Source organism: Plecotus auritus, assembly GCF_963455305.1.
Source record: "Plecotus auritus genome assembly, chromosome: 4".
Lineage (NCBI taxonomy): Eukaryota > Metazoa > Chordata > Mammalia > Chiroptera > Vespertilionidae > Plecotus > Plecotus auritus.
In genome coordinates, this window is record NC_137775.1 from 139,080,034 (window position 1) to 139,106,395 (window position 26,362).

General features: G+C 47.8%; 1 protein-coding gene across 1 annotated transcript; it reads left to right on the forward strand.

Moving 5' to 3' along the window:
* ARHGEF5 (Rho guanine nucleotide exchange factor 5) lies at positions 1-25,700 on the forward strand. The gene is made up of 15 exons (XM_080663884.1): positions 1-114; positions 6,668-9,770; positions 10,320-10,377; positions 10,789-10,853; positions 11,067-11,320; positions 13,603-13,763; positions 14,287-14,439; positions 14,717-14,846; positions 15,108-15,182; positions 15,557-15,646; positions 17,637-17,794; positions 18,408-18,569; positions 19,992-20,062; positions 24,160-24,264; positions 24,944-25,700. The coding sequence occupies exons 2-15, from the start codon at positions 6,680-6,682 to the stop codon at positions 25,099-25,101; spliced, it is 4,731 nt and encodes a 1,576-aa protein (XP_080520010.1). The 5' UTR covers positions 1-114; positions 6,668-6,679; the 3' UTR covers positions 25,102-25,700.
* Positions 25,701-26,362: the final 662 nt, after the last annotated feature.

A 26,362-nucleotide genomic window follows, 5' to 3' on the forward strand; every position in this document is an offset into this window, starting at 1 on the left:
GGCGCGGGCGCGGGTGGGGCGGCTGTGGCGTCCAGGGCCTGTGCTGGGGACGGCCGGCCGGCGCCTGGGACCCGGAGGGACTCTGGTGCCGGGACAGCATGTGACACTGCCCAGGTGGGTGCCCTCCTCCCTCGCAGCTCCTGGCTCTGGGCTGGCGGCTGTAGAGTCCTGGCGGAGGTAAGGGAGGGTCGGCCAGGACGGGGAAACTAGGCCTTTACCCTGGGGCCAGCCCCAGCCCGATCCCAGGGCGCAGGCTCCGGAAATGGGGGGCTGGGCAGATGGGCAGAGTTTGAGGCGTGTGACTGAGTATCTTGGTCAGGAAGGGGAGGGAAGCTGGAGGAAATGCTCTTGCCTGAAAAATTCGCTTCCGGCCTGGCCCCTTCCTTGGAACTGGGCACCCTGCCCCCAGATGTTCTCCAGGCCAGTAATAGGACTCTTCCAAGTTTTGGCCCTGGGGAAAGCTGACCCTATAATAAGGGATAACTGAGACTGGGTTTGTGGAACGTATTCCCCACCTGTGGATGTCTTATTGTCTCCTTTTTCTTAACTAGGCCTGGGCCTTCCTTCACTTACCTTCCTATGGATTCGCACACTGTGTATGTCTCCACACTTGCCTTTCCCTTGCTAGCCAAGGTACTTTCACCTGTAAAAATGACTCCTGCCCCGGCCCTCTTCTCTGGTTCCCCATATCTGGGGAGTCCCTCCAAAGTTTCCTGTCAAGCACAATTTGCATTCTCAACTTGGGGAGGTGGGAAGGGAGCTATGTATAGTTGGGCTTGGGGCTCTCCTTCTGAGCATCATTTAAAATTGCCTTCAGCAAGACTGTCCTCAGAGAGCTAGTCCTGATTCCAGTTCAGCTTGTCCTGAGCTAGTTCAGATGGCAGTCCCTTCTCCCCTTCCTGGATCTTGGATTCCCAAGACAGGTTTGCCCTTCTGTCTACCAGAGTGAACTCTGGCCAGGACTCTTGTCAGATTGAGGGAGAGGGGTGTGTCAGACAGACAAGGGAGAGAGGGTGGCTTTCTTTTCTAGCTTCTTCTCTCTTTTGCTTCCCCCATGTCATTCTAAGGCCCTGCATCCTTGGCCTACTCCAGAAATCCCAGCTCCTAGCTCAACAGCTCCCTATGTGGCCTTTCAGACTTCCTGTTTTAGCTACACCAGAGTGTGAAGAAGAGACTGGCCTAAATCCTAGCAAAATGGGAATCATTAGTTAACCAGTCTGTGGGCCTGAAACTGAAGCCATGTCTACTGAGGGGATTCTTAGGGGGTGGGGCTGGTAGGAGGAAGGACGTAGGTGTCAATTTTGAGTGAGACTGTCTGGCAGGAGGAATGTATGTCATTATCCTGGTAGGGAAGAGAGAGAGGTCAGGAGGTGTGCAAAGGTATCCCTCTTACCAAAAGGAAACAGTGATTCAAAACATAGTCAAGAGTCTTCATGTCCTAGGGGTCCCAAGAGCATATGGCTGACCACAGTGTGGTCTGTCTGAGGTTGTCTGTGGCCACATCAAGCATGGTGTCTGTGGGGTAGACAAGAAGATGTCATTTGTGGTGTCTGGAGTGGTCAGTCACTGTGGTGTGGACAAGAATGGGCTACTCACAGGGCCATGGATTGAACAAGAGCAGTGTTACTCAAGTGTCAGGTAGCTTACAGCATTTGGTGTAAACAGGGTAAATCACTCACTGTGTCTGTGAAGTGAACAGGAGCTGGTGGTGGGTAAGAACAAGGTCACCCTTCAAGGGCTCTACTAAGGACACAAAGAGGTCACTCACACATAATCTGTGTGAATGGCAGGGCGGGCCACAGTGGGCTTGTGGGGCCTGTCAGCATTGCCACTGGTGATGTTCTGTGCGGGCCCATGTGGTCTGCAGGGCAGTGGAGGCTGTGATATTCTCAGACATTAGGAATAGATAAGAGACGGTTATTATAGTTTTCACTGGGGTGGTGGGCCTTTTCTAAAGTGGATAGAGTACAGGTCTTTGCAGTTAGTGGTCCAGATTGCTACTCTAATTTTTATATCTGTGTAGCATTGGGAGCAATAATATCAAACACTGATAAAGGCATCCATATCTATGTGGGAGTCTCAATTTCTATATTAAAAAAAAACAAAACAACAAAAAACAAAAAGTGATTTGGGGGTATTTTCCTAAGATGAGCAGTAGTGTAGACGATGTAGTATCAATGCAGAAGTGTTGCAATCTCAAGTATTTTAGTGATTTGTGGTGTGGATCAAAATATTTGAAACTGCCATTGCTAGAAAATCCAGGAAGCAGATACTTAGAAGTACACATAGCAGGCAGCATGGATTCGAAGGAGAAGCAGCAGTGTGATGGAGGTGGGTGGTGGTGAGGGAGCTGTCTTTGAAATAGTGTTATGTCTGCGGACTAGAAATGGACAAGAGCTAAGGTGTTTGGGGCTCCAAGGGAGATACTGAGCTCTGCCATAGACTGTGTTAATGGGGTGACTTGCAGATTTGTCTTGAAAGAAGTCATAGGTGGGATGGGATCAGCAGATGCAACATGTGTCTGGTCTGGAAGGTGCCATGCTCTATCTGTCTGTGCTCAGTTACTGAGCTTTGCCCCCATAGAGAAGGGGGTGAGGAGGCAACTGGAACAATGGGCAGTGCAAAAACTCTCTCCTGATGTCTTTATGTGCAGATTCCCTAGAGCTTTGTCATGTTGTAGGTTTGTGGTGCTGATTATAATAGGATTACAATAGGACAGGATCAAGTATAGGGAATGGTGTCTGAGCTGGTGACCACCAATATTTCCAAATGGATAGATTGTGTTAGAAATATTGTCAGTGGGGTTGCAGGAGGCACATGTGTGTTGTGTCACTAGTATGGAACTGAAGATTTCCAGGTAGCCCATGGTGCATACAGATGGACCTAAATATAGCAGAAACACACATATTTTTAGAGACTTTGTTTTGTTTTGAGGACATGGCGGTGTATATGGGTATAGGGCCAGGACAATACAGCTGTGGGTGAGGGGAGACTACAGGTTTAGTTACACTATCCCCTTAGGCAGGTAGGAGCCAAGATTCATAAAGTGTTTATGTTGAGCAAGTATATTATTTAACATGTGGTTGAGAGAATAGGGTCACATCACAGTATCATCCACAGTGATTATAGTATTTTGTCCTTAGGGTTAGACATAGGGAGCTAATCTTATACTGTGTCAATTAACTGGAAAAGGATATAAAAGCCCTTATACACAAGTATGCTTATGTTACACATGGTGGCTCTTTGCCCTCTATAGATGGTATTTGTGTCTATGGGGTGGCCAGGAACTTGTCACATACTTATCACACCTGCAGGGTGTTTGGGGACCTGCTTGTTTAGTTATGTCAGTCTCTACTGTGTAGAAACTGCAAGGATGGCTCATTTGTGTGTGTGTGTGTGTGTGTGTGTGTGTGTGTGTGTGTGTGTGTGCGCGCGCACATGCAGGTACGTGCATGTGGATGGGTGCTTGTGCAAGCATGTGCATAAGTGCAGTACCTTAGCAGGACAGTGGACATTTTGGGTGGTGGGCTTCACTTTAAGCCCAGACCAGACAAGGAGGGCGCAGGTCCAGGTGTACCTGTGGATTCCATAGGCCCCCGAGGTCTTTCTAGGCTGGTGACCTTCCAGCTTTCTTACACCTGAACTTCTAGTTGCTTATAGTTGAGTTGTCAGAAGACCTTCGTTTGAGTTCACCTATACCAATTGCTTATGTGAGCAAATGTCTAGATTATCTGACCTTTAGGTTCCTCATTTAACTTAAGCAGTTTTCTGTCTGTCTCTGAAGGTCCTTCCAGCTCATAAGTCCTGTATTTCTCTCTTATACTTATTCTCTCTCTTATCAACCATAATTACAAGCCCTAACATTTTTATGACCCTTACATTTAACAATGCACTTTTTATATCATCTTACTTAATTTTCATTAGAATTCCTTGCAAAGAAAATATCTCTCCCTTATATAAAGATAAGAAAATGGATGTTTAAGTGATTTTCACAATCGCTTTAAAATTAGCAAGATAACAAAAAGGCAGAACTGGAAATTGAACAGCACTCTTTTACCTCTGCGTTCTTCCTCCATTCATCCACGCAATAAATCTTTGTTGAGGGCCAACTAAGCTTCAGGCAGAGGGGGCTGAGCAGTTAACATTGCAGTTTTTGTGCCCTTATGAGAACAGACACTAAATATGTAACTCCAAGTGCAGTGAGTGTGGGAGAGTAGAGGCTTCTCTGGGGTAGGAGCAGAGGATTTCAGGCTGAGGAGCAGCACTGAAGGCCTACAGGAGAGAGGGAGGTGAGCCAGAGGGACTGAAGGCCAGTGGGGTGTGGGCTGAAGAGGGGCGGGGGAGGCAGACAGAGGCCAGGTTGAGGAGGGTACATAACCCATGCTGGATATTTGTATTTCAACCCATTGGCAGTTAGAGGCTACTGAGGAATTTAAACTAGAAGTGGGGCTTTTGAGACTCACTCAAGTGCTGGGTAGAGAATGCCTTGGGAAAAGGGCAAGAGAATCTATGTGGAGGCCAGTGGCCAGGCTCTGCCCCAAGTACAGTGGCCTGAGTGAGAGAGGACAGCAGCCTGCGTGGGGTCTAGTAGTGGATTTGGAGAGAAGAGGACAGACTTGAAGGTTATTGAGGAGCTGGGGTTAATAGGACTTGATGGCTAGATTAGATATGGGGAATGTAGGCCAAGAGAGAAACAAGAATTTATTCTGTAATTAAAAAATATTTATTGAGCACTTAGTACAGGCTAGGTAGTGAGCTATGTATAGATATTTGAGCAGGACAGATGTAAGTTCTTGATCTCAGGCCATTTACCACCTATTGTTTGAGATAGATGATAAATCAGAATACACATATCCTATATAATAAAAACCTAATATGCTAAGTGTCCAGTCATCCAGTCAGCCATTCAACCCATCAAAGTGTAATATGTTAATGATATGCTAAGGTTGCTCAACTGCTCACTATGACATGCACTGACCACCAGGGGGCAGATACTCCAACCGGAGGTTAGCTTGCTGCTGGGGTCCGGCAGATCAGGACTGAGTGAGATGGGCCAGACATGCCCTGGAGCCCACCCGAGGTTCCTCCCTGGCTGGCCAACCTCCCACATCCCTCCCCGGCCCCAATCGTGCACTGGTGAGGTCCCTCAGCCTGGCTTACGCCATCTCACAATCTTGGACCCCTAGGGGGAGGTCGGAGAGCCGGTTTCGGCCTGATCCTGCAGGCCAGGCTGAGGGACCCCTCTGGTGCACGAATTCTAGTAATTATGTAATAATCATAATTGTGTAAATGCTACAGAGGAGAAGAAAAGTGCACTATAATTGATAAGTGCTACAAAGAGGAGCACAGTAACGTAATTAGAGGATTGGGGAAAACGTAAGAGGTTAAATTGGTAAGTTGTAGGCTCACAGATAACAAGAAAGAGAGTATTTCTAATGTTGGTACTGTAAATACTGAAAGGAACCTTCAAAATAAGCATTCATAGAGTCTCCTTCGGAGTTAACAACTAGAAGATTGTAGGAGACGCAGGCGAGATGTGAGGCCGTGAGGATAGCAGGTATGAGCAACACTCTTTACAGGTTAGAAAAATGAGAAAGGCATGGACATGCTTAAATGCTAGCGGGATGATTCTAGCAGAGGTGACGGTGAGAGGAAGGTCACCCATAGCATAGGGTCCCTGAAAAGGAAGTCTGAAGAAAGTGGTGCTTTGAGAGGAGGAACGCCTGCCCTGTTGGAGGAGGAAAGATGGAGAGAGCAAAATGCAGGTCTCTCCGAGTTGCAAGAATCTGGAGCAGTTCCTTTCCTTTGGTTTCTCAATATTTTGCAAAGAATTTGCTGAAGTGAGAGCAGGGGTGGGAAGGTCAAGATTTTGACGAGTAATGAGAAGAGTTCACAAGGTTGTTGGAGAGAAAGAGTAAGATAATGAGAGTAACGCAGTTTTATGGACCTACTTGAAGCAGGTAACCTCGGTATCCCTTCAGTTCTAATCTAACAAGTCATTCTGCTTTATGACAGCTGCCTCTCTAATTGAAAACAAAATTGTTAATTAGTTACAGGGCTGTGCTAGACACTATGAAAAATGAGATGAGCACAGTCCAGACCCTGTATAAAGGCAATTACACTACACTTTGCCTTGGACATGGGTTATAATGACCAGACCTATCTTAATCCCCATCAGCAGATGAGGAGGAAGGTCCCCCTGAAACACTGCTTCTTGTGCAGTTAGACCTTGGGTGTGTCACTCAGTGTCTGGGAGTTACATAGGACTGAGTCACTCTTGATGTCCAGAGAGTAGACAGGGAGAAACAATATGACATAATACCATCTAGGAGGAATGACCATTAGAGAACTTGGCACTCTGACAATGAAGCTCTAATTCACTTACTATCTTTCTCTCCCACAAGACTGCAGGCTCCATGAGGACATTATCTCCTTCACTACTGAATGCCCCCCACTTGAAAGGGTCACTTGCTAAGTACTTATTAAATGAGCAAATAAGTGACAAGTTTTATAGAGGCTATTGCTTATTTTGTTGAGTACCTTTTGTCTCAAAGAATGAGTCTATGGAGAACCAAAGAAATGTCCCACTCTTGTTCTTCATGGTCTGCCCCTCTGATAGGTATAAGCCGAAGAGGTGATAGAAACTTTGTCTTTTATTCCTCTTTAGGATTCAGCCCCTATGGAGGCTGCGGAGCCCCGGAGTGGAGCACCGGCTCCCATTCCTGCTGTAGCAGAATTCAGTGTTAGCCCTGAAGCCTTCATGAGAAGCAGCCAGCCCCTTGCCGTGGGGCCCAAAGCTCAGGAAGGCCGGGACCCATCCTATAAGTGGGCAGAGGAATGCAGACTCTGGGAGACCCAGCAGAGAGATGTAAGAGATGTGAATGACTGTGCAACTGAGAGTATGACATCTTTCCCCAAGGAAGCCCCTTCGGATGTGGAGACCAAGCAGGAAAACCTTATGGCCGAGGCCTGGGACACCCCAGAGTGCCAGGAGGCGGTGCCCGGAAGCCTGGCAGACAGACAGGCAAGGTCACCAGCTCCTCCAGAGCACTGGGCCTGCCCTGTCCAGGGTAAACATCTGGACATGTCCCCACTATGCAGCGAACTGCGCAGCAGATTGGAGGTGGAATTCAGACCAGAATTCCCTTCTTTGATTTTGGGGACTGGACAAGCAGCAGAGAAAGAGGAAGCTTCTCCAGATGCCTCTGCTCGGGCCAGATGTTCATCTTCCTGTGAAGAGCACCTTGCAGAGACCGACTTGCTACAGGACTCTGAAAGTGGGACTGCCAGGCAGGGCAAAGAGCTGCAGGAAAGTCCAGGGAAAGAAAGGCTTGTGTGTCCCCAGGAGGCCAAGGGTCTGGAGGTGCAGGGACAAGAAGAGAGGGAGGCTGTGTGTTCTGAGGGGCTTCTAGGGGAGCAGGAACAGATAGGGGAGCAGGTTAATGGTACACAGGGAGGACAGGGGCAAACACAGGGACAGATGCAAGATGATATGGTGCTTGCAAAACAAAGAGAAAGAGAGGGGCCTAATGAGGAATTGGGAGGTGTAAATTGTAATGAGTGGGAGGGGAGGACTCGGGGCCAGGAAGATCTGGAAGTGGGTGAACAGAGGAAGAGGGAGTTGAGGGGGCCTGAGGAGAGTAGGGTGGGTGCTCAGTACCAGGAGTATCAAAGCTTAGCCAGGAGGTCAGTGAACGTACCTGGAAGGCAAGAACATCAAGGTCTGCCAGGGACACTGATGCCGGAGGAGGAGGCAGAAGATTGGGATGCACTGGAGGGAGTGGGAGGAGAGAGGATTGCAGAGGAGGGGGAAGAGCATGATGGTCTTCCCACACTGGCCCCCAAGTTTTATTCTTCCTGTGACTTGTTCCCAGATGCTTGTAATGCCAGGATTCCTGGTTCTCAGACAGAGTTGAGGGCTGAGGAGCTTTGTCCCATAGCTCAGACTCCTACCCTGGAGCCAATAGGATGTTCCTGTCAGTCCAATCCTTCACCTAGCTTCTTTCCTGCTGGGGCGTCACCTGCTCAAGAAACAGCTCAGGACCCCCAGCCAGAGGGTTCCCCGCTGGGGACAGGGACAGCATCCAGTGGGAGGCCCCAGGTGGCCTCAGCAAGTGCACCTGAGACGTCTCCAAACTCACCAGATTCAGCTCCCTCCACATCTGCCAAAGTCTCTCCCAGCAGAGCCGCCTTGCCGGCTGCCAGCCCCCCGATTGCCATCCCTAGGACAAAAGCCTCTCTGGCTGCATATTCTCCAGAAACCACCAGGGCCTCTTTCTCCACCGACATCCCATCTGCCTGTGGGGCTTCTGAGACTCTCCTGGTGGCCCTCCCCGGCTCCCCCTCTGCAGAGGCTACCAAGGACCCACATGGCAGCTCCAGTGGGGCCAGTCCTCAAAGCTCCCTAGCTGACTTCACAGGGGCCATTCAGCACCTATGGAGCAACTCCTTCCCGGGCTCTCACAGGACACAGCTGACTCCAGACCTGGTGGGCCGATCACTTTCCTTCTCTCATTCAGAGTTGCCTCAGAGACCTCCCAAACCTGCCACAGAGGTGATCCCAAGAAGGGACAGGAAAAGCAGTAGGGACTGCAGCGTTATTCCAGAATTCCCTAGTTCATTGTCCATTCTGGGGCATGACTCTGGAGACTTCACCTCTGATCCACACAGGCCCAGCAGTCCCCACAGCAGCCAGCCATGGGGCTCCCCACATAATTCAGCCTTTGCCCCAGGGTCTCCTGTATTTGGCTCTTCACCACCTCCTGTCTTCGTAGATATGAGGCTGCATGAATCTCCACCTCCTGCTCCTCCAAAGAAGAGGCACGTCAACCAGTCTGCGGTGGAGAGAAACAGCCATCTCAGTACAGCGGTCCCCACGCTGAGGCACTGTAGCTACCCTCCATTGGCCCTAAGTTCAGGGCTATGCGGCCCCCCCAAAGTTCCACTTCCTGAAATTCCTGACCCCCATGTGGCAAGGCAATACCGACCTCTGCCCTCTACTCCAGACGACTCCCAACATAGTCGGACTTCTTTCTCCCCAAGGCTGAGATACAACAAGCCATTACCCCCAACTCCTGATTTGTTTCAGCCCCAACATTCTCCCGTTTCTCATAATAGCCCAAGGATCTACAGGCCTCTACCCCCTCTTCCTGTCATAAATCCCCTCACCGAACCACCACCATTACCCCCGAAAGCCAGAGGGAGGAACAAGAGCATTCAGGGAGCACTCACGGATTCAGGGGGTCAAGCCAAGCCAAGGCCTGTTGGCCAAGAGTGGGCAGTATCCAGTCCCCACTCTGGAGGACGTACCTCCTGGCCCCCAGCCATGGGCAGATCGACAGACTCTTTGGCTTCCACCAGTAGGAGAAAGAGTGAAATATCCCCTGACATTGCTTTCAGCAACATGAGGAGCCTTCCAAGTCCCTCTTCCCCAACCACCCCCTGGACTATGGGTCTCCAGGAACCCACCTCTGAACCAGGGCTCTCAGAAGAGTCAGAGGCCCCTGCCAAAGGATCTTTGAGAAGAACAGACTCTCAGGAAGGAGCCAATGGCCTGAGAAGATCGGATGTAGGTCGAGCAAGACAGACTGAAAAACCCAGCCATCCCCACCTGGAGAAGGCATCCAGCTGGCCCCACAGGCGGGACACAGGGAGACCACCGCAGGGCAGTGGTGGACAGGCTGCCATCTCTGGTGAGGGCTCCAGTAAGCACAAGGGCTGGCATCGGCAAGGCCTGCGCAGACCTTCCATCTTACCTGAGGGCTCTTCAGGTGAGCAAAGAGCACTCGTCAGACCAAACTTTCTATAGCTCTTACCACCTCATCCATCATCTGTCCCCAGGGCTCCTCCTATTCCTCCTGCTGGCTTCACTCACCCACATATACAACCCCAACACAGAGGGAAGCCCTTGGAAGCCTCTGAACTCACTGTGATGCTCTTCCTTCTCCTTCCTTGCATCTCCATCTGTCACCCAACCATGGTGTTTTTATATTGTGTATCACTTTTCCTAAGGTTTTTCTGGACACTCTCCTCCACCCCCAAACACACTCCACTTTCCATTTACCAGCACCTCTTGATGTCCTCCTCGTAGTAGAGGAGACATCCTCTCCTTGTCCAATTTACGTTCTGACATGAGGGATGTGTTCATACCTCCCAGGAGTGTCATCAGATGCTTTCTACTTTGGTACTTCCCTCACAGATTCCCAGATGAGCCTTTTTCCCCCCTCCCTGCGTGCCTACATCTCTCACTCTACATCTTACCTTCTTCGGCCATCTCTGAATGTTCCTCTGAACATTACTTCATCCATTTCCCTTTTCAGATACAAGAGGCACAGCCACAGAAAAGCCCCCTGGCCCTTCAGACACCATTGTTTTTCGGTGAGTCATCCTCTCTCCCAACAAGCACACTTATATCCTCTTTTCTTAGGATACTGAGATTTCTGTTGACATGGGTTCTGGGACCCTGTCTCTTCTAGAGGGAAGGAGAGGAAGAGACAGACACCAGGATACCAGGGTAGGGAGCCCTTTGATCTACCTGGTTTTGTTAACCTAAGTCTTAATTTTCTATCCTCCTAGGCCCTTTGGCCATGAGCTAAACCCCCTGTAAAAATTCAACATGACATTCAAGAAAGCTCCAAACTACCCCAAAGTGGGTCAGGGGACTTGGCCCTGACATCCCAGCACATGTCCCAGAGGTTAGAGGTTAGAGACTACCCCGTCTATAGTCCCCTGGGGCTCCTCGGTATCTAAGGGCCAGCAAGCATCCCAGAGCCCTTCTTTGCTCCACAGGGAGAAAAAGCCAAAGGAGGTGATGGGAGGCTTTTCAAGACGCTGCTCAAAGCTCATCAACTCCTGTGAGTATATTGAAACAGAACTATGTATGCACATAGGTGTTGGGCTCAAGACTGGGGATGGGCTTATGGCTGCCAGCGGGGGGTGGGGACACCTACAGGAAGAGAAAACTGCCAGGAGAGCCAGAAGAAGTCTGGTGGCTTCTGTCCGTCTCTGTGCCTAATTGCCCTGTCTCCCTAATTCTCTCCCTCTCCCACGCTGATTCACCCCCACAGCCCAGCTGCTTTACCAGGAGTATAGCGATGTGGTTCTGAACAAGGAGATTCAGAGCCAGCAGCGGCTGGACAGCTTGGCAGAGGCCTCTGGGCCTGCCTCCCCCCGGCAGCCCCGAAAGGTCCTGGTGTCCTCAGAGTCTTACCTGCAGCGCCTCTCCATGGCCTCCAGGAGCTCCCTCTGGCAGGAGATCCCTGTGGTGCGCAATAGCACTGTGCTGCTCTCCATGACCCATGAAGATCAAAAACTTCAAGAGGTACCCAACAGGGCAGGGTGGGGGCAGGGGAGAGGGATGCAGGAGGGGAGGCTCACATCCTTATCTCATCACTACCACCTCCACCACCACTACCACCACCACCACCACCACCACCACCACCACCACCACCTCCACCATCACCACACACTCATGCATCACACACTGTCAGCCATCTCCACTCCAAAGGACTTCAGTTGCTCTCTGAAGATCATCACCCGCCTGCCTCTCCACCTCCTTCTGCCATGGCCATTTACTGCTACCTGGTATTGGTACAGATTCATAGAAAGTGGCCATGTGTAGAATTAATCCCATCACTAGTGCTTCAGGCCAGACTGAAATTTCCACCTTGAACCATGGTTTCAGGCTCTGCTAAAGATTGTTATTTCAACCAAGGCACACCAGGGGCTTTCTGTTGTGTCTCTTGAAGGCTGAGTGCCCCTTGTGGCTTTCCTGTGGTCCATTGGACTTATAGAGGCTTTTGAATAACCATCAGTCTCTGCTTGGTCCTTAGCCCCAATAGCAAGACTGTAGTAGAGGCTGTGTGTCTGATGTTAATACCATGAATGGGTTTTATCTGGAGAGCTTCACTGATAACCAGTCTGGGATAAACCTTTCTTCCCAGGAAGATAATATAGTACAATGTAAAGGTTTCCTGGAATAATGTCTAAGTATTAAGGTTTCAGAATAAATGACCTGGAAGCCCACTTTAATATTTGCCAGTTATTTAACTCTGGCCAAATTACTTGTTCTTTTTAAACTTCTGTTTCCTCATTTGTAAAATTGCATTGCAAAGAGGTACTGGGAGAGTTAAAAAAAAAAAAAAAAAAGGTAAGTTTCTAATATATAGTAATCATTCAAAACATGTTCATGACTTTAATTTCAAGTTAGGCCAACTCAGGTTTAAAGCCTTGCCTTGCCATTTACTAGCTGTGTCACCTCAAGCAAGTTATATAACTGCTCAGTCCCAGTTTCCTCATCTAAAAATTGAAGATAATGAATACCTACCTTTCAGGGTTGTCACATGGTTTAAGTGAAATGACACGTATCTAGCTTTAAACAGAGTGTGTGACACATTGTTTGATATGTATTAGTGGCATACTCACCCCTTTCAGAAGTGGGAAGGAGAAACATTTGGGCCAGAAGGACTTACAGATAAACAATGCTTTTACCAAGTCAAACAGACAGATATAAATTTTAGGATTTTTGAAACTCAGACTTGGGGGACCTGTTCTGACCTCAACTTCCAAACTATATGGAAGGTATTTAGAAAATCACTTCTTTGCCCTGTGTTTGTGAATCAGACCCTGGGAGCTGGTTCGAACCCAGTTCCCTTTCAGCATCTCCAGCATCCTCACACGTCCACGTGGCTCCCGGGCCAGCTGTCTCACATTTCTGAGAAAACAGGCCTCTGCACTTATAAGCACATATTTCTTTCATAAAATAGCACTTCTAGGGTCTATAAGATGCTTTCACTGATTCCATTTCTTTTGACTGTCACATGTTTGTGAGGTGGGGGTCACTGTCCCTGCCCCAAAAGGCAAGAAAACAGGTTCAGAGAGATCAAATGAGCCACCCAAAGCCACATAGTCAGAATGTCAGGGCCAAGACACAGACACAAATGAATCTCTTAGTTCTCTGGCTCATTCTCCCAGTTACCCAACTCAAAAACTGAGTCATTAGCTGGGACTCTTCCTGCTCTTTTAGAGTCCATTTCTAGCAAATGAAGGCCTAAATAGGTCCTTCCCTGTGTCCCTCCTGAATAGTCATGAAACTGGCCCCTTCCCATTCCCACGGCTATTTAGGCCTTCATCTCTCACCTGGACTTACTATGGCTGTTTCCTAACATGGCTCTCTTGCCCCTTCTAATCTTTTCTCCACACTGTGCTTAGAAACACATTGATGGTCAAGTTATTCCCCTATAGAGAGCCTCTTTTTGTTTTTCCATGGTATGAAGCCTACCAAACTCGTTTCCCTTGTTCACTTAACCCTTCCGACTGCCATGTTTGCCTCTCTGGCTTCTTCTCCTGCCCCTACTTTAGTACATGGTTCTGTAAACATTCAGTGTAAGTTTCAAGAACGCATCTTTCTCTATTACACCTCTGGGGCCTGCACATGTTCTCCCCTTGGCTTCGATGCACCTTCCCTCTCCCTGATATCAGGTTAGGTTTTGCTGTGACGGTGAGCGACAGAAGGATCTGTCTTGTTCACCACTCTACCCCTAAAACATACACCAGGGACTCAAAATGTGTTGTACATTAATCTTCCTCCTCCCCAACTCCTAGGCCAAATTTGAGCTGATTGTGTCAGAGGCTTCCTATCTGCGCAGCCTGAACATAGCTGTGGATCACTTTCAGCATTCAGCCCAGCTCCGGGCCATCCTTTCCAACCAAGACCAGCAGTGGCTCTTCTCTCGTCTACAGGATGTGCGTGATGTCAGTGCCACGTAAGACACCTCTTCTCCCAAATGCCACTCACTCTGCCTCACTGTCTTTAGCCTATAAACCTTCAGTAAGTACCCTTTTCATTCTCAGAAGCCCTCTCACTGCTCCCTCTGAGATTCCCAATGGCCGTAGGGAGAGTAGGAAACAGAAGAGGATAGGGTGGTGGATGGATAGAGCCATTGGTGGATGAACAAATTAATGAGAGATGCCTCCTGGGTTAAGTTTTGGATGCACTGTCGGTATGCAGTGCATTGGAGACAAGATTTGGGAAGCATCTAAAGGTAAGAAAACCAGAACATATTCCAGAAAAGAACAAGAAATAGAATATTAGGACCAGAGCGTTAGATCATGGGAAAACTAGGAGCAGCTTCAGAGAGAACGTGAATGCAGAGCAAGGGGCACAGAGCAAAGGACAGAAGTTATTTACTAACAGAGAGATGTCACAAGATCAAGGTAGAGCAGGGCTCAGCCAGCTGCTCCCTTGAGACCCACAGGTCTCATGAGACTTGTTTGAATATTGCGCAGGTTCCTTTCAGACCTGGAGGAGAACTTTGAGAACAACATCTTCACCTTCCACGTGTGTGATGTAGTCCTGAACCATGCCTCCCACTTCCGCCGGGTCTACCTGCCTTATGTCACCAACCAGACCTACCAGGAACGCACCTTCCAAACTCTGCTGTGAGACCTGAACCCTGTTCAGTCCCTGTGTGGGCCTGGTAGTGACCTTGCACCCAAACCTCCAACCCCTGACCCAGAGTGCTGTCACTTGAGCACATACTCTGTGCCCGTTCTGTGATCTCAAGCCCCAGTGCCTTCCAGATCACAGGCCCTCGACCATTAGGTCTCAGCCCTATTTCATTGGATCTCACCATCCTTCCCTGACCCACAAACATTCCACTGTGTCTTCTTTGCGGCCCCCTACTCCCCACCCTCCTTACCCACTGCTGTCTGACAGGAGCACCAACAGCAGCTTCCGCGAGGTCCTAGAGAGGCTGGAGAGTGACCCTGTCTGCCAGCGCCTGTCCCTCAAGTCCTTCCTGATCCTGCCATTCCAGCGCATCACCCGTCTCAAACTGCTGCTCCAGGTACAGACCCCACCTGGGATTCTCCCCTCAACTCAAAAGGGTGATTTCAGGAAGTCCCACAACACAAAACTGGCCCTTCTGCACTGTCCTACACCCTGTGGACAAAGTGAGCAGTCTCCCCACCGCCCACACCCTTCTTTCTCAGGGTTAATTTGCTACTAAAATTTTGTTTCTGGACCTCTTCTAATGGCCCACCCCCATCATCTCTTCCTGTTTTCCACCCTTCTTCCATCTGGCTGCTGTCTATTGTTTGTACTATAGAACATTCTGAAGAGAACACAGCCTGGATCCTCAGAGGAAGCAGAGGCCACAAAGGCGCACCATGCCCTGGAGGAGGTAGGCAGCCCCCAGTTCCCCTCACAGAGAAGTCTTCCCCTGCCCAGGTCCATGGCCACTGCTGATGGGATTGCCCAAGCACCTCCTGCACCCACCAAACCTCCCTCCGCACCCACAGCCTGCTCCCACCACGAGGACACTGCAGGCACTCTCCAGATTCCATCTTGCTTTCACTCAGCCCAGGAATGTTGACCCTGTCATAGCAAATACACCAGAGTCCTGAAACGTCTCCTAGATACCACCTTCATGCAGGTCAAGCCTGGTGGAAAAGACTATAGCTGTCACAACTACTGATTTCCAGATTTCTTTCAGTGCCTCAAAGGTCAAACCTCTAACAGTGCCCTTCCTCTTTCCTCACCCTGCTCTCCTGGCAGCTGATCCGAGACTGCAATAACAACGTCCAGAGAATGCGCCGGACAGAGGAGCTCATCTACCTGAGCCAGAAGATTGAGTTTGAATGCAAAGTGAGTGAGTCTTTGGCATGTCAGCAGGTCACCTGCTAACACAGAGCCCTCTGGCTCTCAACTTGCTAGTCTCTAACTGCAGTCTGCATGCCTCTGTTCTGTCCTATTTCTGGGGTGCCTGAATGCCTACTTTATTCTCCATGATACCCCATTAAGTGGAAAAGGGGAGATACAGAACTGTGTGTATTACCTTTGATGGAAAAGTAGGAGGGTTCAAATCTGTACATGCATTTTCTTGTAAAGAAACTCTGGGAGGAGACATAAGAAATAAAGTAAAGAGGTTACCTGAGGGGCATAGTGTGTACCTGGGAACTGGACAGATGAAAGAGAACTTACCAATTCAAATTTTTATAAAGATACAAGAGGACCATTGCACAGATTCGTGCACCAGTGGGGGGTCCCTCGGCCTGGCCTGTGCCTTCTTGCAATCCGGGACCCCTTGGGGAATGTCGGACTGCTGGTTTTGGCCCGATCCCGCAGGCCAGGCTGAGGAACCTCACTGGTGCACGAATCCATGCACTGGGCCTTTAGTATGCATATAAGGTCTTTGGTTAATCTCTTCCCGTCCTCTCTCCTCCCCGCTTCCCTCTGAGATTCATCAGTCTGTTCCATGTTTTCATGCCTATGCATTGAGCATCTGCCCCCTGGTGGTCATTGCATGTCATAGCAAATGGTCGAATGGTTGAACAGTTGCTTAGGCTTTTATATACACTGAGTGGCCAGATTATTATGATCTCTGAACGCATAATAATCTGGCCACTCAGAGAGTGTGTGTGTGTGTGTGTGTGTGTGTGTGTGTGTGTGTGTATTAGAGGCCTGGTGCATGAATTCGTGCATGGGTGGGGTCTGGCCAGGAGGAGGGGACATGGGCGGTTGGCCGGCCCGCCTACTGGTCGAACTCCTGGTCAAGGGGACAATTTGCATGTTAGCCTTTTATTATATAGGATATAAACTGAATGGCCAGATTATTATGCGTTCAGAGATCATAATAATCTGGCCACTTAGTGTATATACTAGAGGCTTGATGCACGAAATTCATGCAAGAGAAGGCCTTCCTTCCCCTGGCTGCTGGCACTGGCTTTCCTCTGACACCCAGGACTTGGGCTTCCCTCTGGCTGCCGGTAGGCACCCGGGACCCAGGTTTTCCTCTGGCCGCTGGCAGGCACCCAGGACCTGGGCTTCCCTCGCAACCCCAGCTTCGTCCAGAAGGACGTCCAGTCTAATTAGCATGATACACTTTTATTATTATAGATATGGATCTTTTTGGTGCTTCAACCAACCAATATTTTATCATCTAAATCTAGTGTAGCCCAAGCAATAAAAAACTGAATCCAAATCTATGGCCAAGTCTCCCATCCAAATGCAAATCTACAATAGACATTCCACATTTAAATTCCAACTCAGAGCAGATGCCATTCTTATCTCCCCAAGACAGGGAATACCTCTTATCCACATATCTATCTTAGTTTCTACCCTTATCTTTGCCCAAATTCCAGCTCCAGGCAGATTCTACCTTGTTCTCTTTAATCCCATTTCCACTTCTGATCCCAGGTACTCCTCTCATGTCTCTAGTTATAATAAAAGAAAGAACAGATATCAGAACTGCCCAAATCTTTTAACTTCTAAGACACACACATAGTGTTCCCTGCCTTCTTCCACTACATGCCCTAATTGGGCTTTTCCATGCCTTCTTCAGTTCAGGTTTCTAGGGCCGAGCTTTCTTACATGGTCACTATTCGGTGTTGGACCACAGGTACTTTCCATTGCCTGAGTTATGGACATGGGGGCTGTACCATAGTACACGATGTTTGGTGGGTTAACAGGGAAGCAGAGTCTAAGGGGTGGGTATGAGCAAGAGGGAAAATGTGGAAGAGATGATTGTCAGTGGACCTCATGAGAAAGGGGCATGGTGAGGTAGGCAGGGCTAAAAGGGAGCCTCGTACTTGTCCGATCTGTGACACTGCCTTCTCTGCCCTCCTCTGCCCTATAGATATTCCCGCTCATTTCACAGTCACGCTGGCTGGTGAAGAGTGGCGAGCTGGCTGCCCTGGAGTCCAGTGTCTCCCCAGGGCTGCGAAGGAAACTGAACACACGTCCAGTCCATCTGCATCTCTTCAATGACTGTCTGTTGCTGTCTCGGCCCCGAGAGTCAGTGATTGGAATGGGAGGCCAGAGCACAAGAGGAAAATGGGAGAGGCAAGAGGGGAGGACAGAAAGGGACAGAGAGCGGTCGTGTTCCTAGAGGAACCCTTCTCAATGGCCTAACCCATGGAGTCCAGGTCATGGTATAGAGAAGAAAGAGAAAGATCCAAAGCAAAAAAGGGAATCCCACCAAATATGCCATAAGATCACATGGCAAGACCTGTACCATATTATAGACACAGAGCAAAATGCAGCAAATTAGCTATCACTTTCCCAATCGGTCAGTTTGTGGCTTCTTTGGGCTAGGCTGAGTCTACTAGCCCAAAGATATTTAGCCAATTCCAGATCTTCAGGGTCTTAGAAAATTTATATTGGTTCTATCTCTGCAACTCTTTAAAGTGGTGAAGTATCCATGAGATTAGATATGTGGTTTACCAAGCTAGTGACATATACCTGGGGACTCTGGAGCTACCATCTTGAGAGTAAGCACCATCGTATGGTTTTTATGAGAATTTGCAGGCTACCATATGCTAAGGACAAGGACTTGGGATCCTAAGATCTGAGGGTGGATGAAATATGACAACTCTAGAATCTGGTTGAAAAGCCTTGTATTTTGCAGGGGTGGCCGATTCCTGGTGTTTGACCATGCTCCCTTCTCCTCTATTCGGGGGGAAAAGTGTGAAATGAAGCTACATGGACCTCACAAAAACCTCTTCCGACTCTTCCTGCTGCACAATACGCAGGGCACCCAGGCCGAGTTCCTCTTCAGCACGGAGACTCAGTGAGATGGGGCTGTGCAGAGGAGCTGGGGGGAGGGAGACCTGGAAGCCCAGGAAAGAAGTGGGACCAAGGCAGGAAGTGTGTCCAGAAAATAGCCATGGCACTAAATAGTCCATGCTGGACTGGGGAACATCCACAGAGAACCCCAAATTTCTGGAGCTAATAGACACTCTCAGGAGATTGGGGAGGGTGAGGGTATAACTTCGCCACCAAGGCTTAATATCTATTGTATTCCCTTTAATCTGGAATGACAAAGTCTGTAAGATACCAAAAAGAGATGGATCAGTATGGCGTTACTAAAAGAGTTGGATTACTGACATCCACCAGTGAATGCCCATGTGTGCAAGCCAGAAATTCCTCAGTGCCCAAGGCTGGTGCATATGTGAGGTGCCATTGGCTTTCCTTGCTCCCACCTTCCAACCCAGTCCTGTGTTGAGCAGAAATCCATAGTGTTGAGAACTTCGATTTGCTCATCTTTTAAATAATAATAAAAATACATTTATACATACATAACATTTTGGAGAATATTAAAAATAATACCTATAAAATCTGGTACAATGTTCCAATAATAACGAACAGCTACAAAACTGTACCTATTATTGATGTTATAAAAGATATATGAAATCTTTCCTTTAAAAAGTTTGACATGTTACCTAATAGTCGGATCTTCATGTTTCAGACACTTTTCAGTTTTGTCCCTTGGAGGACATTTCAGGGTGGGATGAATAGTGCTTGTTCACTTTTGGAACAGAGAGCCTAGTGCAGGAGTCTGTGTGCACAGTGTCACCTGCACTGAGTAGTCAGACACAGCCCCGTGTCCATTACTTGGCACCTTGGGCAGCATCTTTCTGGAACAGTATCAGTGCCAGCTCTCAGTTACTCTGGCATGTTTGGAAGCCAAGGCTAAGATAATGAAAAAACCTTTAGATAATCACAAAATTAGGCTAGGATGAAATTACATAAGAAAAATTAGGAGATACATCTCCCTGATCTAATTATGATCACAAGATGATTTTCATCTCTGAGACATTTAATAGAAGGGAGGTGGGCAGAGGAGTGTTAAGAATTATGCAAAGTGACCAAGGGGATCTACACTGAGATGAACATTTTGCTTAGTACAATTTCCATAATGGAAAATCAACCTGTTTATAGCTGACATTTGACTTTATGCCCCCACTTGAAAGATACGAGATGCCACTGACAGGATAAACTTGGAAAGAGAAGGGGAAACATAAAGGGTGGCAAGACATTAACATACAGTTCAAGATCCTGTCATATTTCCTGCCACGCAGAATCCCATTGACTTGCCCTAAATAACACTGAATTAGAAAGTCTTTCCACAGTCATGTCCATTCCCCGTCTCCTTCCTTGTCCCACACCCCAGAGTTGCAGCTGGAGCAATGACCCTCCTTTGTTTTCTCAGAAGTGAAAAGCTTCGATGGATCTCTGCCTTGGCCATGCCAAGAGAGGAGTTGGACCTTCAGGAGTGTTATGGTGAGTGAGGAAGAGAAAAATGGCAGGGTCAGAAGTCTCCTCTAGAGGCAGGAGTTTAGAGGGCTGGGTGGTAACTTGGAGAGGCTTCCATTTATTACTTTTGTCCAGAATTTCATGGTAGAAGCTGTCCACTGGAGGTTAAACACCTGAGATGTATCTGCTTAAAACTGCCCACCGCCATGGCAATGCCACAAACCCCATGCAATCCCTACTTGGGGCAGTAGTTTGCTCTTTTAAAATATTTGGCCCCTTAAGTCTATCCTGCCTTTTTTCAGGGGGGAGGGGGATTGGATGTTATCTGCTTGAAGGTCTCAGGGAAATGGAGAAAGTAGGCCTGGAGTGGGAGTTATGGGAAAATATCCAAACAGTAGTTTTGTCTTAAGCACACCCCACTCCTGTAGAGAATGACCTCTGCTCTCACCTCCTGAGACCACTGCTCTTACCCCAGGCTTCCAGGTACTCACTGGTAGCCACACACACACACAAATTATGAATGTGTCTGCATTCATGCTAAGACTGAAGTTATGGGTCTTCTATAAGCTCCATAGTAGTCCTCCAGCAAGGATTCCGTAATCCATATCCAAAAGGAGCTGAACTTCTAGGAAGACAGGACCTTTGGTGACTCAAACAAAAGAACAAACAAATACAAGGAAATCTGGAAAAGGAAGTAGGAGAGCCCGGTTGTAAACTGAGTTCAGTTTACTTGTTCACTGTGTGATCATCTGCTGGGCTTCAGTTCTACAGGGTTGGTAAGGGAGGCAAGATAACTCTTCCTCCTTCACTGTGACCCTATGTATGTCAAAGAGGATGACTTTATTTTCTTTTTTTTTAAATAAATCTTTATTCAGATTATTACAATTGTTTCTCTTTTTCCCCCCATAGCTCCCCTCCACCCGGTTCCCACCCCACCTTCTGCCCTTACCTCCCCCCACTGTCCTCATCCATGGGTGTATGATTTTTGTCCAGTCTCTTCCTGAACTCCCATACCCCTTTCCCCCTGAGAATTATCAGTCCACTCCCTTTCTATGCCCCTGATTCTATTATATTCACCAGATTATTCTGTTCCTCAGGTTTTTAATTCACTTGATTTTTAGGTTCACTTGTTGATAGATATGTATTTGTTGTTCATAATTTTTCTCTTTACTTTTTTCTTCTTCCTCTTCTTTAAGAATACCTTTCAGCATTTCATATAATCCTGGTTTGGTGGTGATGAACTCCTTTAGCTTTTTCTTATCTGTGAAGCTCTTTATCTGCCCTTCAATTCTGAATGATAGCTTTGCTGGGTAGAGTAATCTTGGTTGTAGGTTCTTGCTGTTCATCACTTTGAATATTTCTTGCCACTCCAGTCTGGCCTGCATAGTTTCTGTTGAGAAATCAGCTGACAATCGTATGGGTGCTCCCTTGTAGGTAATTAACTGTTTTTCTGTTGCTGCTTTTAATATTCTCTCTTTGTCTTTTGCTCTTGGCATTTTAATTATGATGTGTCTTGGTGTGGTCCTCTTTGGATTCCTTTTGTTTGGGGTTCTGTGCGCTTCCTGGACTTATAAGTCTATTTCTTTCACCAGGTGGGGGAAGTTTTCGGTCATTATTTCTTCAAATAGGTTTTCAGTATCTTGCTCTCTTTCTTCTTCTGGCACCCCCATAATTCTGATGTTGGTACGCTTGAAGTTGTCCCAGAGTCTTCTTACACTATCTTCAACTTTTTGGATTTTTTTTTCTTTTTGCTTTTTCGGTTGAGTGTTTTTTGCTTCTTTGTATTTCAATTCTTTGACTTGATTCTTGTGTTCCTCTAGTCTGTTGTTGGGTCTCTGTATAATATTTTTTATTTCAGTCAGTGTATGTTTAATTTCTAGTTGGTCCTTTTTCATATCTTCGAGGGTCTCATTATATTTATCGGCCTTTTCTAGGATATTCTTTTTGTTTTTTTTAAATATATTTTATTGATTTTTTTACAGAGAGTAAGGGAGAGTGATAGAGAGCTAGAAATTCTTGAAAAGTCTTATAACCGTGGTTTTGAATTCTATATCCAGTCGTTTGTTTTTCTCCATTTCTTTCGTTTGTGATCTGTTTCTTTGATGCCGCATTTTCATTGCTTCCCTGAGTTGGTAGGGTAGATTTGTGTGCTAGGTTTCCTATATGGCCCAGTGGGTCGGCCTCCCCAGTTAACCTGAGGTGGACACTCTTGGTGCACCCCTTTGTGGACTGTGTGTACAGCCTTGTTGTAGTTAAGTCTTGATTGTTGTTGGTATCACTGGGAGGAATTGACCTCCAGGCCAGTTGGCTGTAAGGATCAGCTGTGTCTACGCTGGGAGAAGTTCGGTGCTGGAGACAGCCTTATAGGATTAGACTTGCCAAATTGCAATAGCCTCTGTGCTCAGCTTGGATGGGGTGGAGTCTCAGGGTGGAGCAGACTGTCTTGGCTTCCAGTCAGCCTTGCCCTTGCGCGTGTGCGCGCCTGCAGACCTCTGCCTTCTCCGGCTCCTGAGTCTCCGCCTGAGAGTCCAGATTCCCCCCACAAGAGCGTGGGTCCCCAGGGGCTCGCCTGGAACTGGAGTTCAGTGCAGTCAGAACTGGGGCTCAGTGCAGTCAGGAGCTTCTGACTCCCTTCCACTAGGGAAAGCCTGTGGCAACCTCCACAGCCTTTGTGCGCACTGGCATGCGTGCGCCTGCAGACCTCTGCCTTCCCCGGCTCCCGAGTTTCTGCCCGAGAGTCCAGATTCTCCCCCGTAAGAGCGCGGGTCCCCAGGGGCTCGCCTGGAACTGGGGTTCAGTGCAGTCAGGAGCTTCGGACTCCCTTCTGCTAGGGAAAGCCTGTGGCAACCTCCCCAGCCTTTGTGCACACTGGCACGCATGCCTCCAGAACCCTGCCTGCTGGGGATCCCCCGGGTCTCCCCCGGGTCTCTGAGTCTCCAGGTGCCTTTCTCTCTACCTGACAGTCCAGACTCCCCCTGTATGAGCCTGGCTCCACAGGGTTTCGCCCGGGACTGGGGTTCAGTGCAGTCAGAACTGGGGTTCAGTGTGGTCGGGGGCTTTCTTCCCCCTTCTGCCAGAGAAAGTCAGCCAGGCTTTCAGCCACCCTTCCTCTCTGCGCGCACAAAGACCCTTTGCCGTACCTCCAATTCTCTGTGAGCTTTTCTCTTTCCTTCTAGTTGTAGAATTTTTACTCAGCCAGCTTTCCTGTGGTTCTGGATGGTGTCCGTTCTGTCTTTTAGGTGTAGTTTTGAAATTGTTGTGCGAGGCAGCAGTTTAGGTGCTTACCTATGCCGCCATCTTGGTTTCTCCAAGAGGATGACTTTAGAAGAAGTACAGATAATTAGGTGGTGTTCTGTTTGTTTTCTGAGGGCACTAGTACAGCCAGAAAAGTAGAACGAGCAATAAACCCATAGATGATGGAATGCTTGTGGGTCAAGAATACTCTGAGGCTTGTTAACCTTGAGCTTCAAAACTGTAGGAATTTCCCCTGATTCACAAAAGTGTAGAAATATAGGAAATCCAGAATGCCCTCAAGAATCTTCCTGATCAACCTAGTCATGTACCTGGGAGGAAGCTGAAGCTGAAGGGGATTCAGTGCCTTCTTAGATCTGGAACCCCACTGGTTAAGTCTCTTCTAGGCCCATGTTGAGTAGCATGAAGAAAATAAAGAATGAGCCCCAGACTCAGGTTTTACAATCTAGTTGCAGACCCAGAACACATACATAAAATAATTAGGTAGAGGATAAATGGTCTGGTCTACATGAGCAATTTTGAAGTTCAGTATCTACTGAGGACTAAAGAGTCAGGAAAGCTTTCAGAGTGAAGATGGATCTGGAGTATTTGTAATAATGAGTCACTAAAGGTGTTCCCAATGTATTTCTCAATTCATCTTCCCCACAGAAATAGAACTTTTTATTCATTTGAATTATGGTATTTGTATTTCCTTGTCAACCATTTCGTTTCCTGGTAGAAGATGAAGACTTTTCCAATGGTCTCTTTTGTCTCTAACTTTCAAAAATGCAGACTTTCGCGATCCCAAGTCCTCCCAGCCTCTCCCTGAAATTCCTTCTCCATGTTCCAGTCACTTGCCTTTCCTAACTTCCCTTCACACTCTTCTCTTCCAGATTCCCCACAAGTGCAGTGCCTTCGAGCCTACAAACCTCGAGAGAATGATGAGTTGGCTTTGGAGAAGGCAGACGTGGTGATGGTGACTCAACAAAGCAGTGATGGTAAGAGGGAGAGTCCATGAGCAGTAGGCTAGCATTGGAGTTGGATGGAAGTATTCTCTTCCTAGGGCTTCTGTAACAAAGTACCACAAATTGGGTGGTGTAAAACAATGGAAATGTATTCTCTTGTGGTTTTGGAGGCCATAAGTCCAAAATCAAAGTGTTGGCAGAGCCATACTCCTTCTATACAGCCTCTAGGGAGGGTCCTTTCTTGCCTCTCCCAGCTTATGTAGCTCTAGGTATTCCTTGGCTTGTGGCAGTGTATCCAATCTCTACCTTTGTCTTCCTTCTGTGTGTATGCATGTGTGCCCAATGTCTCTCTTTAAGAATACCAATTACATTGGATTAATGGCCTACATTACTCAAGTATTACATCATCTTAACTTTACTAATTATATCTGCATCAACCCTATTCCAAATAAAGTCTCATTCTGAAGTACTTGGGGTTAGGACTTCAACATATACTTTGGGGGAACACAATTCAACCCATGAGAGTAGAGAAAGAACACTAAGGATTAGGCCAGACCTAGAGCGGCCAGGGTGAGTGCATTGGGTGTCCCATGCTCTCGGGGCTCACCCATCCATTTAGCCTTACGATTCAGGAATGTGTTTGGAAAGGTGGTTCAGGGGAAATGATGTGTTTTCCAAATAATTTTTCTTCCTACCCATCTTGTGCCCATAGGCTGGCTGGAGGGCATGAGACTTTCAGATGGGGAGCGAGGCTGGTTTCCTGTGCAGCAGGTGGAGTTCATTTCCAACCCAGAGGTTCGTGCACGGAACCTGAAGGAAGCCCAGCGAGTCAAGACGGCCAAACTACAGCTGGTAGAACAACAGACCTAGCTATTCTCTGGAAGGACTCCACTGAGCTTAAGGACACGTTGTTCTTAAAGAGGGGTGGCCCTACAACCCTGCAGCAGAGGCCTTCTGTGGATCAAGAACTAGACCTTCTGAGAGCCCAAGAACAAAATCCAACTACCAGTCGCTAGACACCGCCCCCCCCCCACCCCCCCACCGCCTCCATTTCTGTGCTTTGTGCTTGGTTGGGGATTTTGAGGGACTTTGCACCAGACTCTGGAAACATGTTCTCATAGGAAAAGGATCCAGTGGGGCCTACACGAAGGAACTATACTTCTTCTACCATTTAGTACTTAAGCATTCTCTTCCAGAATGCAGATTCAGAGCTGGCCAGAGTATCCATCGTGGCTATGGTAAACAGAATCTGACTGCAGTCCACTAAAGGGAGATGTTTAAGAGGGATTAACATGTCAGCTGGGAGGGTCAACCTGGTGACCACTAAGGTATCTTCCAACCCTAATGATTTTCCATGATTGTTGATATGAGGTAGTGCATGCTCAACTCTGGGGCCTACTGGTGGCAATGTGAGGGGGATTCTCTCTCACTCTAATAAACTTGGCACTACTGGAGCATTTTCTGCTCAGACTCTGGAGCACTGAGTGAGGTTCCAAACATGGAACCCCATGAGGTTTCCAGGCGAGTTGACTTAGGTGTCATGAAAGACTAAGATGGTTCCTAGGCCGTGGTGTCTGTCAACTCTTGCCTTGTGACTCCTGAGAATTTAGGCATTTTCTCTACTTATTGTAGCCTGAGAAGGAATTGATGGTTGATGAAAACCCTATTCATACTTTCCTTTTTTCCTGAACCTTAAGGTATAGGCTGGTTGGGTGAATTTGGATATCCTATTCAGGCCATTAATGAGTTTATACTTTGACTTGAATTATCGTGAAGGTATCTTCCCACTTGTTTCATCTTGTTTGTGAAAAGCAGTACAGTGTAATGGAAAGTGTCATAGGACCCAAAGCAAGAGACCCTTGCTCCAGTTACCACACTGCCATGATCCAGCCTATCCATGTCTCAGTCTCCTTAAATGTAAAATACAAGTTTGGACCAAGTAATTCTAAAGTCCCATCCAACTCTACAATCTATGATTGTCTAGCTCTGATCAGATTGCCTTTCTCAGCTGAAGAGCATCATTCTTTACATTTTTTTCTCATACAGAGCCCTCACACAGCAACAGAATAGCCATATTTTTTTAAAAAAATATATTTTTGTTGATTTCAGAAAGGAAGGGAGAGGGACAGAG

Bases quoted from the DNA above. Each gene is read 5' to 3' on its own strand.
- ARHGEF5 (XM_080663884.1), top strand. From the start codon at position 6,680: ATGGAGGCTGCGGAGCCCCGGAGTGGAGCACCGGCTCCCATTCCTGCT. The intron at 15,183-15,556 runs GTAGGCAGCCCC...CTCTCCTGGCAG, and splicing joins CGCACCATGCCCTGGAGGAG to CTGATCCGAGACTGCAATAA. The intron at 15,647-17,636 runs GTGAGTGAGTCT...TCTGCCCTATAG, and splicing joins AGATTGAGTTTGAATGCAAA to ATATTCCCGCTCATTTCACA.